The sequence below is a fragment of the Muntiacus reevesi genome, chromosome 13 (assembly GCF_963930625.1).
Source record: "Muntiacus reevesi chromosome 13, mMunRee1.1, whole genome shotgun sequence".
Classification (NCBI taxonomy): domain Eukaryota; kingdom Metazoa; phylum Chordata; class Mammalia; order Artiodactyla; family Cervidae; genus Muntiacus; species Muntiacus reevesi.
In genome coordinates, this window is record NC_089261.1 from 32,328,267 (window position 1) to 32,344,939 (window position 16,673).

A 16,673-nucleotide genomic window follows, 5' to 3' on the forward strand; every position below is an offset into this window, starting at 1 on the left:
ATTCATAGTTTGAAATATTTAAATAAGAAAGTGTTCAAAGTAGTATTAAATTTTTTAAGTTGTTGAAACATGATTGCAAGGTAGTATGTTAAATGAAAAATATTAAAAAAATAAATAAATAAAAGCAAGAAACTAGTTTTCCGGTTGCTTATCATCTGGGTCAAGTGGCCTATAATTCACCGATACACCCTCAAGCAAACATCCATCTACATGGTGTTCTATTTTTTATGAGTTCTGTGCTATGTCTTACACCTACACTCATTCGAAGTCTAAGGCTGAACTGTTTTTTCATTGCAAATTGCCTAAGAAACAGAACTTAGAAATTGTTAACTACTTGGGGAACTTCCCTGGTGGCTTAGACGGTAAAGCGTCTACCCGCAATGCAGGAGACCTGGGTTCAATCCCTGGGTCAGGAAGATCCCCTGGAGAAGGAAGTGGCAACCCACTCCAGTACTCTTGCCTGGAAAATCCCATGAATGGAGGAGCCTGGTAGGCTACAGTCCATGGGGTCGCAAAGAGTCGGACACGACTGAGCGACTTCACTTTTTTCACTTTTTTTTTTCGTATTGTTAGCTACAAAATTTTGAGTTCACTCAATTTCCCTGGTAAAGGCTAGAATATAACCTCAGTGTTTAAAGATTAAGGCTAGCCTTGTGATTTATACTGTGATGTGACTTTAGGATCATTGGGTAGAATGCTTGCATGGTCAAAAAATTAAAAAAAAAAAAAAAAAACCTCTCTTTATGATATGCAATATTTACTTAAAAAAGAAAATACACCAAGAAATATATCACATGAACAGCTGATTTGGAGGAGTCTGAAAAGAGACAGAGAAAGATGTTAACACAGGAAGAAAGAATCAGAACAGTTTTGCTTAGACCACTTCTGGATAAGGCATTTAAGCCCCTTAAAATTATACTAACTACAGAGCACTTCATAATTATTCCTATCTTCTAAATTATAGACCTCAAAATTCATAGTCATTACTCTATCATAGCAGGTTCTGAAATACTTTCTCTGGGATTTTGAATGATTTAACTTCTTAAACTGGGAGAATTTCAGTGGAAGAAATGAACCAAATTATAATACCCCTGTCTTATCTGTAATTGAATGCAAAACAGAGTTGCATTTTACTCATTTATTCAGCATTTCTAGGTGATGGGACTAGGAAGGAAAACAAAACAGACAAGACCCCTGCTCTTATAGACCTGTGTGTTAGATAAAAGCAGAGACATGCTTACATATTTAGCTGCAGAGGATGCTGTAAGCACAGTTATCAGAGAGAGATGATGAAATGGTCCTCACCCATAAATGAATTCTTAGAATACATCTTACCTCCCCCCAAGATAGACACTTGTCTATTTGGGGCTAATGTTAAAAATTTTACTGTTTAATGATAATTCCATTTCACCTATTTATTTCTCTACATTTGTTGAATTTACTGATTCCTGCAGGTGCCGACTGCTTGATGGGAATCTATTTATTTGTGATCGGAGCCTTTGACCTGAAGTTTCGAGGAGAATACAATAAACATGCGCAGCTGTGGATGGAGAGCATTCATTGTCAGCTTCTGGGGTCCCTGGCCATTCTGTCCACAGAAGTATCTGTATTACTTTTAACATTTCTGACACTGGAAAAATATATCTGCATTGTGTATCCTTTTAGATATTTAAGACCTGGAAAATGCAGAACCATTACAGTTTTGATTCTCATTTGGATTATTGGGGTTATCGTGGCTTTCATTCCACTGAGCAATAAGGAATTTTTCAAAAACTACTATGGCACCAATGGAGTATGTTTCCCTCTTCATTCAGAAGACGCAGAAAGTACTGGAGCCCAGATTTATTCAGTGGCAATTTTTCTTGGTGAGAAATTCTGTATTAACAGCCTTTTCAGGGACTTGGCAGTCCAGTGGTTAAGATTTCCCTTTCCAATATAGAGGGTGCAGCTTCAATCCCTGGTCAGAAGGACTTCCCTGGTGGTCCAGTGGTTAAGAATCTGCTTTGCAATTCAGGAGATGTGGGTTTGATCCCTGGCACGGGAACTAAGATCTCACATGTTGTGTGGTACCATCAAAAACTGAAAAAAAAAAAAAAAAAAAAAATCAATCCCTGGTCAGGGAACTAAGATCCCATATGTCTTTCAGCAAAAAAAAAAAAAAATTGTAGCAGATTCAAGACTTAAAATGAGTATTTTTTAAAAGCCCCTTTATTTAAATGCTAAAATAAGTCACATTGTAAATCTCATTATGCCTTTTAACATTTACATTTTAATTTCAGATCTTCTAACCAGAATGGACGCTGGGGGTAGATTTTATCAAAACTCCCTAAAGGGAACTTTTTTCTAAATTACCACTTTGTCATATTAATTCACATATGATACACTTTAACAAAAGGCATTAAACACTTGCATTTCATGCATTCACCCTAATAATACTAAGCAAAATATATTTCAACTCTTTGTGTTTATAATATGAATAGATTCAAAGTAGCAACACAGGTCTTTGGCTTGGGAGTAGACAAGTGTTTCCTTTTGAAAAACTATTCTCAAAGTATAATTTAAAGTAACTGAATTACACAAAAATAGATTAATTTAATAAGCCCAGGATATTCACTGAATCACTGTAATCACTACAATCTAATTTTAATATGCCATTTTAAAATTAAACATTTCATCATCCTTATAACTGCAACAATATTTAAATTTTTTAATTCATGATTTTTGCACTTTAGTAATTCTTATAAAGAACAAAAAACACATTGTGGTCTTTGCCTTCTCCTTTATAATAACAGCTAAAGATTTGTTTGTTTTGAAAGAATGCTTATATTTATTAATAATAATCTTTGTGTTCTTAATAGGTATTAACTTGGCAGCCTTTATCATCATAGTGTTTTCCTACGGAAGCATGTTTTACAGCATTCATCAAAGTGCCGTAACAGCAAATGAAGTACAGAATCAAGTTAGAAAAGAAATGATCCTTGCCAAACGATTTTTCTTTATTGTATTTACTGATGCATTATGCTGGATACCCATCTTTATACTGAAATTTCTCTCATTGCTTCAGGTAGAAATACCAGGTACAAATTTTTTCTTCCTATAATGAAATAATAAATCCGTTTCTACAGAATTCCTCTAGAAGGGTATTAAGATCTCTAACAGTAACTCATTTCAAGAATCATAAGTTAGAGTTACATGTAGTTAAAGCTCTGTTCATTGATCAAATGTTTACTAGGAGAAAGGTGCCTGGTTCTTTTTTTCCTAAGCCATTCCCTTTTATTTTTAGATTAATGTTATTTATTTGTAAATTAAGCTTTTTCTTAAATGAAGTGAGAACTGGGTTCAGTTCCTGGATCAGAAAGATCCTCTGGAGAAGGGCATGGCCACCCACTACAGTATTCTTGCCTGGAGAATTCCATGGACAGAGGGGCCTGGAGAGCTTCAGTCCATGGGGCCACAAAGAATTGGACATGACTGAGTGACTAACACTTTCTTAAATGAAATAGTTTTCTTTTTAAAATTTTTATTGTGTTGAAGTGTAGTTGACTTACAATATTACATTAGTTTCAGGTATATGAAATAGCAATTCAGTATTCTTACAGATTATACAACATGCAAAATAAATACAAAATATTGACTATATTACCTGTACTATTCAATACATCTCTGTGACTTATTTATTTTATAACTGGTAGTTCATCTCTTTTAATATTGTTCACCTATTTTTTCCTACCCCCAGCCCTCTCCTCCGTGGTTACCACTAGCTTATTCTCTGTATCCACGAGCCTGTTTTTGTTTTGTTATATTTACTTGCTTTTTTTATTTTTTAGATTCAACATATAAGTGAAAACATACAGTATTTGTTTTGCTCTGACTTATTTCACTATGCATAATACCATCCAGGGCCATCCATGTTATTACAAGTGGCAAGATTTAATTATTTTTTATTAAGATTGAGTAATATTCCATTGTGTTTATATACCACATCTTTTTTATTCATTCATCTATCAGTGGACTTTTAAGTTGCTTCCATATCATGGCTATTGAGAATAGTACTGGAATGAACATTGGGATAGGTAAATCTTCTTGGATTAGTGTTTTCATTTTCTTTGGATATATACCAAGGAGTGGAATTTCTGGATTGTATAGTAGTTCTATTTTTAATTTTTTGAGGAACTCCCATACTATTTTACATTGTGGCTACACCAATTTATAGGTCTGAGCTTCCCTGGTGGCTCAGACAGTAAAGCGTCTGCCTGCAAAGTGGGAGACTTGGGTTCAGTCCTTGGGTCAGGAAGATCCCCTGGAGAAGGCATGGCAACCCACTCCAGTACTCTAGCCTGGAAGATTCCATGGACTGAGGAGCTTGGTAGGCTGCAGTCCATGGGGTCGCAAAGAGTTAGACATGACTGAGCGACCTCACTTGCTGTTCACTACACCAATTTATATTCCTATCAACAGTGTACAAGGGTTTCCTTTTCTCCACATCCTCACCAACATTTGTTATTTCTTGTCTTTTTGTTGATGGCCGTTATGACAGGTGTGAGGTGATATCTCACAGTGGTTTTGATTTGCATTTCTTTGATGATTAGTGTTGTTGATCATCTTTTTATGTGCCTGTTGCTGCTACTGCTAAGTCGCTTCAGTCGTGTCCGACTCTGTGTGACCCCATAGACGGCAGCCCACCAGGCTCCCCCGTCCCAGGGATTCTCCAGACAAGAACACTGGAGTGGGTTGCCAGTTCCTTCTCCAATGCATGACAGTGAAAAGTGAAAGTGAAGTCACTCAGTCGTGTCCGACTCTTAGCAACCCCATGGACTGCAGTCTACCAGGCTCCTCCATCCATGGGATTTTCCAGGCAAGAGTACTAGAGCAGGGTACCATTGCCTTCTCCCATATGGCTGTTGACCATCCATAAGTCTTCTTTGGAAAAATGACTATTCAGGTCTTCTTCCTATTTTTTAAACAGATTTTTTTTATATTGAGTTGTATTTGTTCTTTATGTATCTTGGATATTACCCCTTGTCAGTCACGTCTCTTGCAAGTATCTTCTCCCATTCAGTAGTTGTCTTTAATTTTGTCAATGGCTTCTTTTACTGTGCAGAAGCTTTTTAGTTTAATCAGGTCTCATTTGTTTATTTTTTGTTTCCCTTGGCTGAGGAAATAGAAACCCCAAAATACTGCTAACAGTAATATCAAAGAGTCTACTGAATATGTTTTCTTCCAGTTTTACGGCTTTAGGTCTGACATTTAAGGTTTTAATCCATTTTTAATTTATTTTTGTATAAGGTATAATGTGATGTTCTACTTTTATTCTTTTTAGTGTAGCTGTGCACCTTTTCCAACAATCGCTTATTGTAGAGACTGCCTTTTTCACATTCTATATTCCTGCCTCCTTTGTCATACAATAACTAACCATAAATGTGTGGGTTTATTTTGGGGCTCTCTATTCTGTTCCATTGACTGTGTCTTTGTTTTGTGCTAGTGCCATAGTGTTTTTTAAAAATTATGTATCTATTTTTGGCTTTTCTGGGTCCTTGTTGTAGTGCATGGGCTTTTCATGCATGGGCTCTTCATTGCCGTGCATGGGCTTTCTCTAGTTGCAATGAACAGGGGCTACTCTCTAGTTGCTGTGTATAGGCTTCTTCTCATTGAGGTGGCTTCTGTGTTGTGGAGCATGGGCTCTAGGGCATGCAGGCTTAGTAATGGTGGTGCCTGGGTTTAGCTGCTCCATGGCATGTCGGATCTTAGTTCCTGGACTAGGGATTGAAACAATGTACCCTTCCTTGGCAGGTAGATTCTTTTATTTTTTTATTTATTTGTGCCAAGTCCTAGTGCAGCATGCAAACTCTTGGTTGCAGCATGTGGGATCTAATTGTCAGGCCCACTGCATTGGAAGCTCAGAATCTTAACCCATGGACCACCAGGGAAGTCCAGCAGGTAGATTCTTAATCACTGTAGTACCAGGAAAGTTCTCATGCTGTTTTGATTATGGCAGCTTTGTAGTATAGTCGGAAGTCATGAAGTATGATACTTCCACTTCTGTTCCTCTTTCTCAAGGTTGCTTTACCTATTTGGGATCTTTTCTGGTTCCATACGAATTTTAGTATTCTTTGTTCTAATTCTGTGAAAAATGTCATGTGTATTTGGATAGGAATTGCGTTGAATCTATAGATTGCACTGAGTAGTATGGACATTTTGGCAATATTAATTCTTCCAATCCATGAAGATGGTATATCTTTCCTAGTGTTTGTATTATCTTCAACTTTTTGCATCAATATCTTCCAATTTTCAGAATACAGTTCTTTCACTTCATTGTTAGATTATTCCTAGGTATTTTATTCTTTTTGATTTGAGTGTAAGTGGAATGGGTTTCTTGACTTCATGTTCTGATAGTTCATAATTGGTATATAAACATATACACCTGGTCCTGGACTTTTGTTGGGAGTTTTTTAATCACAGATTCAATTTCAGTACTTGTAATTGGTCTGTTCATATTTTCTATTCTTTCCTAGTTCAGTCTTGAGAGATTGAACCTTTCTAAGTATTTGTCCATTTCTTCTAGGTTGTCTGCTTTATTGGCATATTGTTTTTCATAGTAGATTTATGATCTTTGTATTTCTTTGATGTCAGTTGTAACTTCTTTTTCATTTCTGCTTTATTGATTTGGACCCTCTCCCTTGTTTTTTTCCGAATCTGGTTAAAGAATTATTGATTGTGTTTATCTTTTCCAAGAACCAGCTTTTAGTTTCATTGATCTTCTCTATTGTATTTTTAGTCTCTCTTTCACTTATTTCTGCTCTGTTCTTTATGATTCATTTCCTTCTACTAATTTTGAATTTTGTTTGTTCTTTTTTCCATAGATCCTGTAGACGTAAGGTTAGGTTTTTTGAGATTTTTCTTATTTCCTGAGGTAAACTTGTATAGCTGGGCTTCCCAGGTGGATCAGTGGTAAAGAAACTGTCTGCTAATGCAGGAGAAAGTGAAGTCGCTCAGTCATGTCCGACTCTTCGCGACCCAATGGACTGTAGCCTACCAGGCTCCTCAGTCCATGGGATTTTCCAGGCAAGAATACTGGAGTGGGTTGCCATTTCCTTCTCCAGGGGATCTTCCAGACCCAGGGATCGAACCTGGGTCTCCCACGTTGTAGGCAGACGCTTTACCGTCTGAGCTACTAGGGAAGCCATGGGTTCAATCCCTTGGTCAAGAAGATCCTCTGGAGAAGGATCTTGCCTGGTAAATCCCATGGACAGAGAAGCCTGGCAGGCTACAGTTCATGGGGTCACAGTCAGATACAACTTAGCAACTAAACAACAGCAACAAAGCTTATGTTGATATAACCTGTCTTCTTAGAGCTGTTTTTGATGCATCCCAGAGATTTTTAGATCATCTTGTTTTCATATACATTTGTCTCTAGGTATTTTTTTCTACTTCCTCTTTGATTTCTTCAGTGATCTGTTGGTTGTTTAGTAGCGTATTGTTTAGCCTCCATGTGTCTTTTGCAGGTTTTTTCTTATAATTGATTTCTAGTCTCATAGCATCATAGTCAGAAAAGATACTTGATATGATTTCAGTGTTCTTAAATTTACTGAGTCTCGTTTTGTGGCCTAGCACATGATCTGCAGAATGTTCCATGTGCACTTAAAGCATATTCTGCTTTCAGATGAAATTATATATATATATATATTATATATATACATATATATAATATATATAAAGTCAATTAACTTCATTTGGTCTAATGTGTCACTTGGGCCAGTATTTCCATATTGATTTTCTGTCTGGAATACCTGCTCATTGATGTGAGATTTTAAAATCCCCTACTATTATTGTGGTGATTTCTGCCTTTATGTTAATATTTGCCTTATATATTTAGATGATTCTATATTGGATGCATATGTATATATAATTGTTCTATCTTCTTATTGATTTGATCCCTTCGTTATTAGGTAGTAAAAGTCTTTGTCTCTTGTGACAGTCTTCATTTTAAAGTCATTTTGTCTGATATAAATATTGCTACTCTGACTTTCTTTTGATTTCCATTTGCATGGAATACCTTTTTCCATATTTCTTCCTGATTCGTTCTTAAAAGATTTTATGTTTCTAGGAATTTATCCATTTCTTGTAGATGGCCCAGTTTGTGGGCATATAACTGCTAGTAGTCTTCTCTGATGATTGTTTGTACTTATATGATATCAACTGTAACTACTTTGTCATTTCTAATTTTATTCATTTTGATTCCTCTCTTTTTTCTTGATGAGTCAGCTAAAGATCTATCAACATTTTTTTCAAAAACCAACTCTTAATTTCACTGTTCTTTTCTATTATTTTTAGTCTCTATTTCATTTCTTTCTTCTCTGATATTTATTACTTCCTTCTTTCCACTAACTTAGGCCTATGTTTGTTCTTTTTCTGGTTCCTTTAATTAGAAAGTTAGGTTGTCTATTTGGATTTTTTTTATTTCTTGAGGTAGTGATGAATCACTATATAAACTTTCCTCTTAGAACTGCATTTGCTGTAGCCCCTAGATTCTGGAGGGTTGTATTTCTGTTTTCATTCATCTTAAGATATTTTTATATCCTCTTTGATTTCTTTGTTGACCCATCAGGTTTTTAGTAGCTTGTTGTTTAGTCTACAAATTTGTGTTTTTCCAGTTTCTTCCTGTAATTGGTTTCTAGTTTCATACTATTATGGTTGGAAAAGATGCTTGATATGATTTCAGTCTTATTAAATTTGTTAAGACTTGTTTTGTGGCCTAGCATGTGATTTGTCCTAGAAAAGGTTATTTGCACATTTGAAAAGATTATTTATCTGCTGTTTTTAATGGAATATTCTGTAGATGTTATTCAGTCCATCTGATAAAATGTGTTGCTTAAAGCCACTGTTTCCTTACTGATTTTCTGTCTGGATGATATAGCCATTGATGTGAGTGGGGTATTAAAGTCCCTTACTATCTTGTCATACTGTCAGTTTCTCCCTTTTTGTCTGATAATATTTGCTTTATATATTTAGGTGCTTCTGTGTTAGGTATATATGTGTTTACAAATGTTATATCCTCTTCTTGGGTGTACCGCTTTTCATTATATAAGTGCCCTTCTTTGTTTTTGGTCTCAGACTTCTCTTTAAAGTCTATTTTGTCTGATATGTATATTGTTAACTCAGCTTTCTTTTCATCTGCATGGAATATCTTTTTGCATCTCTTCATTTTCCTTATGTGTGACTCTTTGTTCTGAATTGACTCTCTTGTAGATAGCATACAGATGGTGCTTGTTTTTTAATCCATTCAGTCACCCTATATCTTTTTTCTGAAGCCTTTAGCCCATTTATATTTAAAGTGATTATTGGTAGTTATGTACTTATTGCCATTTTGCTACTTGTTTTCTGGTTGTTTTTATAGATTTCCTTTTTGTCTTTTCACATCTATCCTTGATTTTCTTTAGTGTTATGTTTAGATTCCTTTCCCTTTGTGTGTGTGTGTGTGTGTATCTATTGTTGGTTTATGGTTTGTAGTTTCATATATATATGTATGTGTGTGTATACATATATATATATACTTTTTATTCTACATTTTATTATTTCCCTGTGAAGTTTCAATTTGATATCTATTTTATAGCATTAACTGTTTAAGCTATACTTGATCTTTATTTTACAACTTTTGTCTTTTAATCTTCATACTAGTTCTTTTAAATAGTTGATCCACTGCCTTTTCTATATATTTACATTTATCCATAAGATTTTTTTCCTCATATATATTATTTTTTATTGTGGCCTTCTTTTTTCACTTGGATAAATCCCTTTAACTGTTCTTGTAAGGCTGGCTTAGTAGTGATGAACTTTTAAATTTTTTTCTTTTGGGGAAACTCTTTAGTGCTCTTTCAATTCTGAATGATAGCATTGCCAGGTACAGTATCCTTGGTTATAGGTATTTTTCCTTCAGCACTTTTAATACATCATGCCACTCCCTTCTGGTCTGCAAATTTCTGCTGAAAAATCAACTTGTAGGCAGGTCTTTGTCTTTCTCTTGCTGCCTGTATCTTTAACTCCTGCCATTTTAATTATAGTATGCCTTAGTGTGGATCTCTTTGAGTTCATTTTGTTTGGGACTTTATGTGCTTCCTGGATTTGGATATCTGATTCCTTCTTCAGGTGAGGGAAGTTTTCAGCCATTATTTAATCAAATACATTTTCCCCTTTTCTCTCTCTTTTCACCTTCTGGAACACTTATAGTGCAAATATTCGTATACTTGTTGTCTCAGAAGTCCTTTAAACTATCCTCATTTTTTAGAATTATTTTTTCTTCTTGCTACTCTAATTGGATGATTTACCCTATTCTGTCTTCCAAGTTCTTCTGTATCACCTAATGTACCATTGATATCCTCTAGTGTATTAATGGCTCAAATAAATTACACTTGGTGTGTTGAAATTCTAATAATTCCATGCTCAGATGACCAGAAAGGAACACAGATCAAGATGATTATCAAGTAATTGCTTCATTTTTTCTAGAACATAAGAAATTTTTATTCCTGGAATACATAGCAATTTAAGGAACATTACCCCAGAGTGTGAGAGATGATAAAGCACTCTTGATATTTCAAAATAAGGTGCACCATACTCATTAGGATAGTTGTTCTCAAAAACAGAAAATAGTAAGTACTGGTGAGGATGTGGAGAAATTAGAACTCTTGTAGTGGTAGAATGTAAAATGGCACAGCTCCTATAGAAAACACTATGGTGGTTCCTCAAAAAATTAAACATAGAATTCCCATGGGACCCAGAAATTTTACTTCTGAATATATACCCAAAAGAACTGATTATGGGAACCATAAGTTCATACACCCAAGTTCAAGGCAGCATTATTCACAGAAGCCAAAATGTGGAAATGAAACAACCCAAGTGTCCATCACTGGATGAATGCTTAAACCAAATATGCTATATACACACAGTGGATTATTATTCAGCCTTTAAAGGGAGGAAATTCTGATACATGCTACAATATGGATACATTATGAAGACATTATGCTACTGAAACAGGCCAGTCACAAAAGGACAAATACTGTTTGATTCCACTTATATGAGATAGCTAGTGTAATCAAATTCACAACGACAGAAATTTTGAGAATGCCGTTGTCAGGGATTAAGGGGAAGAAGGTATGGGGGATTATTGTTTAAAGGCACAGAGTTTCAGTGTGGAAAGATGAAAAAGCTTTGGAAATGGATGGTGGTGATGGTTCCACAACAATCTGAATGTAGTTAATGCCACTGAACTGTACACACTTAGAAATGGTTAAAATGGAAATTTTTATGTTATGTATAATTACCACAATAAAAATGTATAAAATCCTGTTAACTGTTTGCATATTGCAATGTGCACTCACACTTTAAAAATTTATAAACATACAATTTTAATTTTGCTTTTTCCCATGGTTAGTGGCGATAGTGCCTTACATTTTACAAGTAGAAGAGGGAACACAGCATAAATTAAATCATAAAAAAAAATGAGTATTTGGTAGTTGCATATATACTACAGTAATTTTAAGATAAGTTTAGCCAAAGATGTTTTTACTGAAATAAATATCTAGTCAAAAGCCTAAAAATGCATACCAGTTTTTCAAACCAGATAAATAGCAAAAATATATTAAGGATAAGCCTATATATTCTAAGAAATACTACACGCACTACCTAGTAATTAAAACACTTGCAAAGATATGATTTAAATATTAAACAATATTGTTTTTCCTAAAATTGAATCATATCAGAGTAATATGTAATCACCCGGTTAAAAAAAAAACAATTTCTAGCTACTAGAATTCTTTTGTTGTTTGTATTCAGGAAGTTACTTAGCCCAAAACCTGTTTCTTGAAATGTCAGTTCAGTTCAGTCGCTCAGTTGTGTCCGACTCTTTGCGACCCCATGGACTGCAACACACCAGGCTTTCCTGTCCACCACCAACTCCCGGAGCTGACTCAAACTCATGTCCATTGGGTCGGTGATGCCATCCAACCATCTCATCCTCTGTCGTCCCCTACTCCTCCTGCCTTCAATCTTTCCCAGTGTTAAGGTCTTTTCCAGTGAGTCAGTTCTTCATATCAGGTGGCCAAATTATTGGAGTTTCAGCTTCAGCATCAGTCCTTTCAGTGAATATTCAAGACTAATTTCCTTTAGGATGGACTGGTTGGATCTCCTTGCAGTCCAAGGGACGCTCAAGAGTCTTGTTCAACACCACAGTTCAAAAGCATCAATTCTTCGGCGCTCAGCTTTCTTTATACTCCACACATGACTACTGGAAAAACCATGACCTTGACTAGACAGACCTTTGTTGACAAAGTAATGTCTCTGATTTTTAATATGCTTTCTAGGTTGGTCATAACTTTCCTTCCAAGGAGTAAGTGTCTTTTAATTTCATGGCTGCAATCACCACCTGCAGTGATTTTGGAGCCCCCCAAAATAAAGTCAGCCACTGTTTCCGCTGTTTCCCCATCTATTTGCCATGAAGTGACGGGACCAGATGCCATGCTGTTAGTTTTCTGAATGTTGGGTTTTAAGCCAACTTTTTCACTCTCCTCTTTCACCTTCATCAAGAGGCTCTTTAGTTGTTCTTCACTTTCTGCCATAAGGGTGGTGTCATCTGCATATCTGAGGTTATTGATATTTCTCCTGGCAATCTTGATTTCAGCTTGTGCTTCATCCAGCCCAGCATTTCACATGATGTACTCTGCGTATAAGTTAAATAAGCAGGGTGACAATATACAGGGTGAAATGTCAGCAACCCCCTCAAATACTAGCACCCTGGAAAAACATCCTGGAACTACATGTAGACTTGGTATTTAATTATGTGACATGGGGCGGGGGGAATTAAGACTAAAAAGACAGCTGGGGGAGAACTAAGAAAAAGATGTTTACATACCTTGTAAACTTCCACAAAAACTTAACAAATTTCATTTTTCTCTTCCAGGTACCATAACCTCTTGGGTAGTGATTTTTATTCTGCCTATCAACAGTGCTTTGAACCCAATTCTCTATACTCTTACCACAAGACCATTCAAAGAAATGATCCATCAGTTCTGGTATAACTACAGACAGAGAAGATCTATAGACAGCAAAGGAAGTCAGAAGACATATGATCCGTCATTCATCTGGGTAGAAATGTGGCCCATGCAGGAGATGCCTTCTGAGTTAATGGAGCCAGTTCTTTTCGCAGACCCGTCTAAATTATCACTTATTTCTCAATCAACTAGACTCAACTCCTATTCATAACTGACAGATACCAATTTCTACACAGAGAATACTGTGAGATGTTTCATGATGGATTTATGAGTTTAAACTAAGTGCCACAAAATAATTTATAATAATGGCTAAAATTAATTTGCTTAGAAGGACATGAGGTTATTTGGGAGAAATCAAATGATTGATGCCTGTGTAAAGGGAAATAAATTATATTGATAATGTGTATGTATTAGTACATATTTTGGATAGGAAATTAAGAGAAATATATTTCAGAAAGGCTCATTTGTTCTATTAGCATGCATTTACTGAGTAACCACTATGTGCATGGCACTGTGATAAATTCCTGGGAGCAAATAGTAAAAAATCTTGTCAATTTGCAATGTTAAATTGTATAACTACAAGAATATATTAATACAAAGTCCACCTGCAACTCTTAGTTTAAGGTACAGCTTCGCCTGTCTTGAAAACATAAGGATCATGGACACTTTTAAATAAAAATTTAATGTTTTCTAATAATCAGTATACTAACATCAGAGAAAATGTCTCATTACTGGAAAATGCAAATATTTTAAGAACTCATTTTACCTCTCTTCAAGTCTTCATGCACTTGAGAGGCAATACACATTTATTCCTATGGAAAAAAAGGTGCTCTGATAATAGCTCAGAACAGCACCTTTCTATCAATTTCCAGCCCAGTTGTCTTTTTGCTTTATATGATCACCATTATACGAGATTGTAAAAAGGTGATAGAAGTATCGCAAAGGAATGAATCAGAAAAGCTAGAATGAAATCAGTGGAATAGAACTGAGAGTACAGAAATAAAACCCTCATATTTACAGTCAATTGATGTTCAACAGATATGCTAAGATAATCAAATGGGGAAAGAACAGTCTTATCAATAAATGATGCCAGTACAACTGGATATTACCATGCAAAAGAATGAAGTTGGACTCCTACTTTATACTATATATAAAAATTTACTCAAAACAGATCAATGATATAAATCACTTAGAAGAAAATATATGGGAAATCTTTAAAACTGTGGCTTTGACAGTGAATTTTTAGATATAACATGAAAAGTATGAGTAAGAAAAGGAAAAAATGAATAAACTGGACTTCAACTAAATCAAACACTTTTGTGCATCAAAGAACAGAAACAAACACAATAAAAAGACAACCTTCCAGAATGAAAGGACATTTTTACAAATCATATATCTGAGAAATATATAAAGAACTCCAAAATATATAAAGAACTCTTACAACTCAACAAAAGACAAGCAACTCAATTTTTCAAATGGTCAAAGGGCTTGAATAGATATTTCTTCAAAGAAGATATACAAATGGCCAATAAGCATGTCCAGTATCACTAATCATTAGGAAAATACATATCAAAACCACAAAAAGATAAAACTACGCCTACAAGGGGATTACAATTTTTAAAAAAAAAAAAAAGGAAAATAACAAGCATTGGCAAGGATATGGCGACTAAACCCTTTCTACATTGCTGGTTTTATTTGTGCATGCATGCTGTCATGTCCAACTCTGTGACCCATGGACTGTAGCCCGCCAGGCTCCTCTGTCCATGGCATTCTCCAGGCAACACTACTGGAGTGGGTTGCCATGCCCTCCTCGAAAGGATCTTCCTGACCCAGGGGTCGAACCTGCATTTCCTGAGTCTCCTGAATTGCAGGCAGATTTTGTACCCCCTGAGCCACCTGGGAAGCCCCTACATTGCTGGTGGGAATGTAAAATGATGAAGTCACTGTAGAAAACCATTTGGTTGTTCCTCAAAAGTTTATCAGAGAATTCCCATATGATTCAGCAATTTCACTCTTTGAGTATAAACCCAAAAGAAAACAGGACTCAGATACTTGTTTGCAAATACTCATCATAGCATTATTCATGGTTGCGAAAAGACAGGAGCAACCCAAGTGCCCATCAACTGATGAACAGATAACAAAATGTGATGTACACACACAATGGAATATTATTCAGCCACAAAGAGGAATGAATTCTGACACATGCTAGAACATAATGTGAAATAAGCCAGACACAAAAAGTTGAAATAACTATATGATTCCACTTACATGAAATACCTAGAATAAGCAAATTCAGACAGAAAGTAGATCAGAGGTTACCAGGGTAGAGAAGTTGGAGAGATGATAACCTGAGAAGTACAGGGTAACTTCTTGGGCAAAAACAAGGTCTAAAGGCTTCCCTGGTGATCCAGTGGTTAAGAATCCACCTCCAATGCAGGGGACATGGATTTGATCCCTGCTCTGGGAAGACCCCACATTTTGTGGGGCAACTAGGCCTGTATGTCATCATTACTGAAGCCATATCTGAGTCCTTTCTGTTCATACATGCTGCTGCTGCTAAGTTGCTTTAGTTGTGTCTGACTCTGTGCGACCCCATGGACAGCAGCCCACCAGGCTCCTCCATCCACGGAATTCTCTAGGCAAGAATACTGGAGTGGGTTGCCATTGCCTTCTCCATTCTTACATGAAATAACACAAATACATTTTTTACATGAAGAATGTCATACTTTCAACAAAAATATATATATTTACATATGCAAAGAGATTATAAGGAATTGGCTCATGAGATTATGGAGGCTGGCAAGTCCAAAAACCTGCAAAGCCAATATCCCAGTTCAAGTCCAAAGGCCAGAAGGTACTGTAGAACCAGGAAAAGCCAATGGCCTGGTTCAAAGGTCATCAGGCAGGAAGGTCCATGGTTCTACTGATTGCATGAGGCCCACCCACATTATGGAGGGCAATCTGTTTTATTCAGTCTACTACCTGAATTGTTAATCTCACCCAAAAACACCCTCACACAAATACCCTGAATGTTTGACAAAACATATGGGTACCCTGTGATCCAGTCAAGTTGACACATAAACTATCACATATGGGGAAACTAAGTAAAATCACAGCCTTGAATATTAATAAGATTAACCAAGAGATGGGTAGCAAGGCATAGTATAAACAAGCATATTAGTTTTGTTGTTGGAGACACTCAGGCAAATTATTTCACCTCAGCCTGTTTTCTATTCTATGCTGCTAAGTAACTTCAGTCGTGTCCGACTCTGTGCGACCCCATAGACGGCAGCCCACCAGGCTCCCCCGTCCCTGGGATTCTCCAGGCAAGAACACTGGAGTGGGTTGCCATTTCCTTCTCCAATGCATGAAAGTGAAAAACGAAAGTGAAGTCGCTCAGTCATGTCCGACCTTTAGCGACCCCATGGACTGCAGTCCACCAGGCTCCATCCATGGGATTTTCCAGGCAAAAGTACTGGAGTGGGATGCCATTGCCTTCTATTCTATAGATAGGAATAATATCACTTTCCTCAAAGAGCTAATATGGTTACATGAAATAATGTTTATAAACCTAACATTGTTTGGCATATATTTCACGCTCAGAATTTTTGAAACTAAAGACACTATTTTAAT

The 16,673-nt window shown here is 36.0% G+C and overlaps 1 protein-coding gene across 3 annotated transcripts in view; it reads left to right on the forward strand.

Annotated features, from left to right (window-relative positions):
- Nucleotides 1-16,665, forward strand: part of RXFP1 (relaxin family peptide receptor 1) — a 63,732-nt gene extending 47,067 nt beyond the window's left edge. For all 3 annotated transcript variants that reach the window (XM_065903894.1, XM_065903895.1, XM_065903896.1), the window contains 3 exons: nucleotides 1,455-1,865; nucleotides 2,859-3,077; nucleotides 12,950-16,665. In XM_065903894.1, the coding sequence (XP_065759966.1) occupies nucleotides 1,455-1,865; nucleotides 2,859-3,077; nucleotides 12,950-13,251 (932 nt within the window). In that variant the 3' untranslated portion in view covers nucleotides 13,252-16,665. The remainder of the gene's footprint in view (nucleotides 1-1,454; nucleotides 1,866-2,858; nucleotides 3,078-12,949) is intronic.
- Nucleotides 16,666-16,673: the final 8 nt, after the last annotated feature.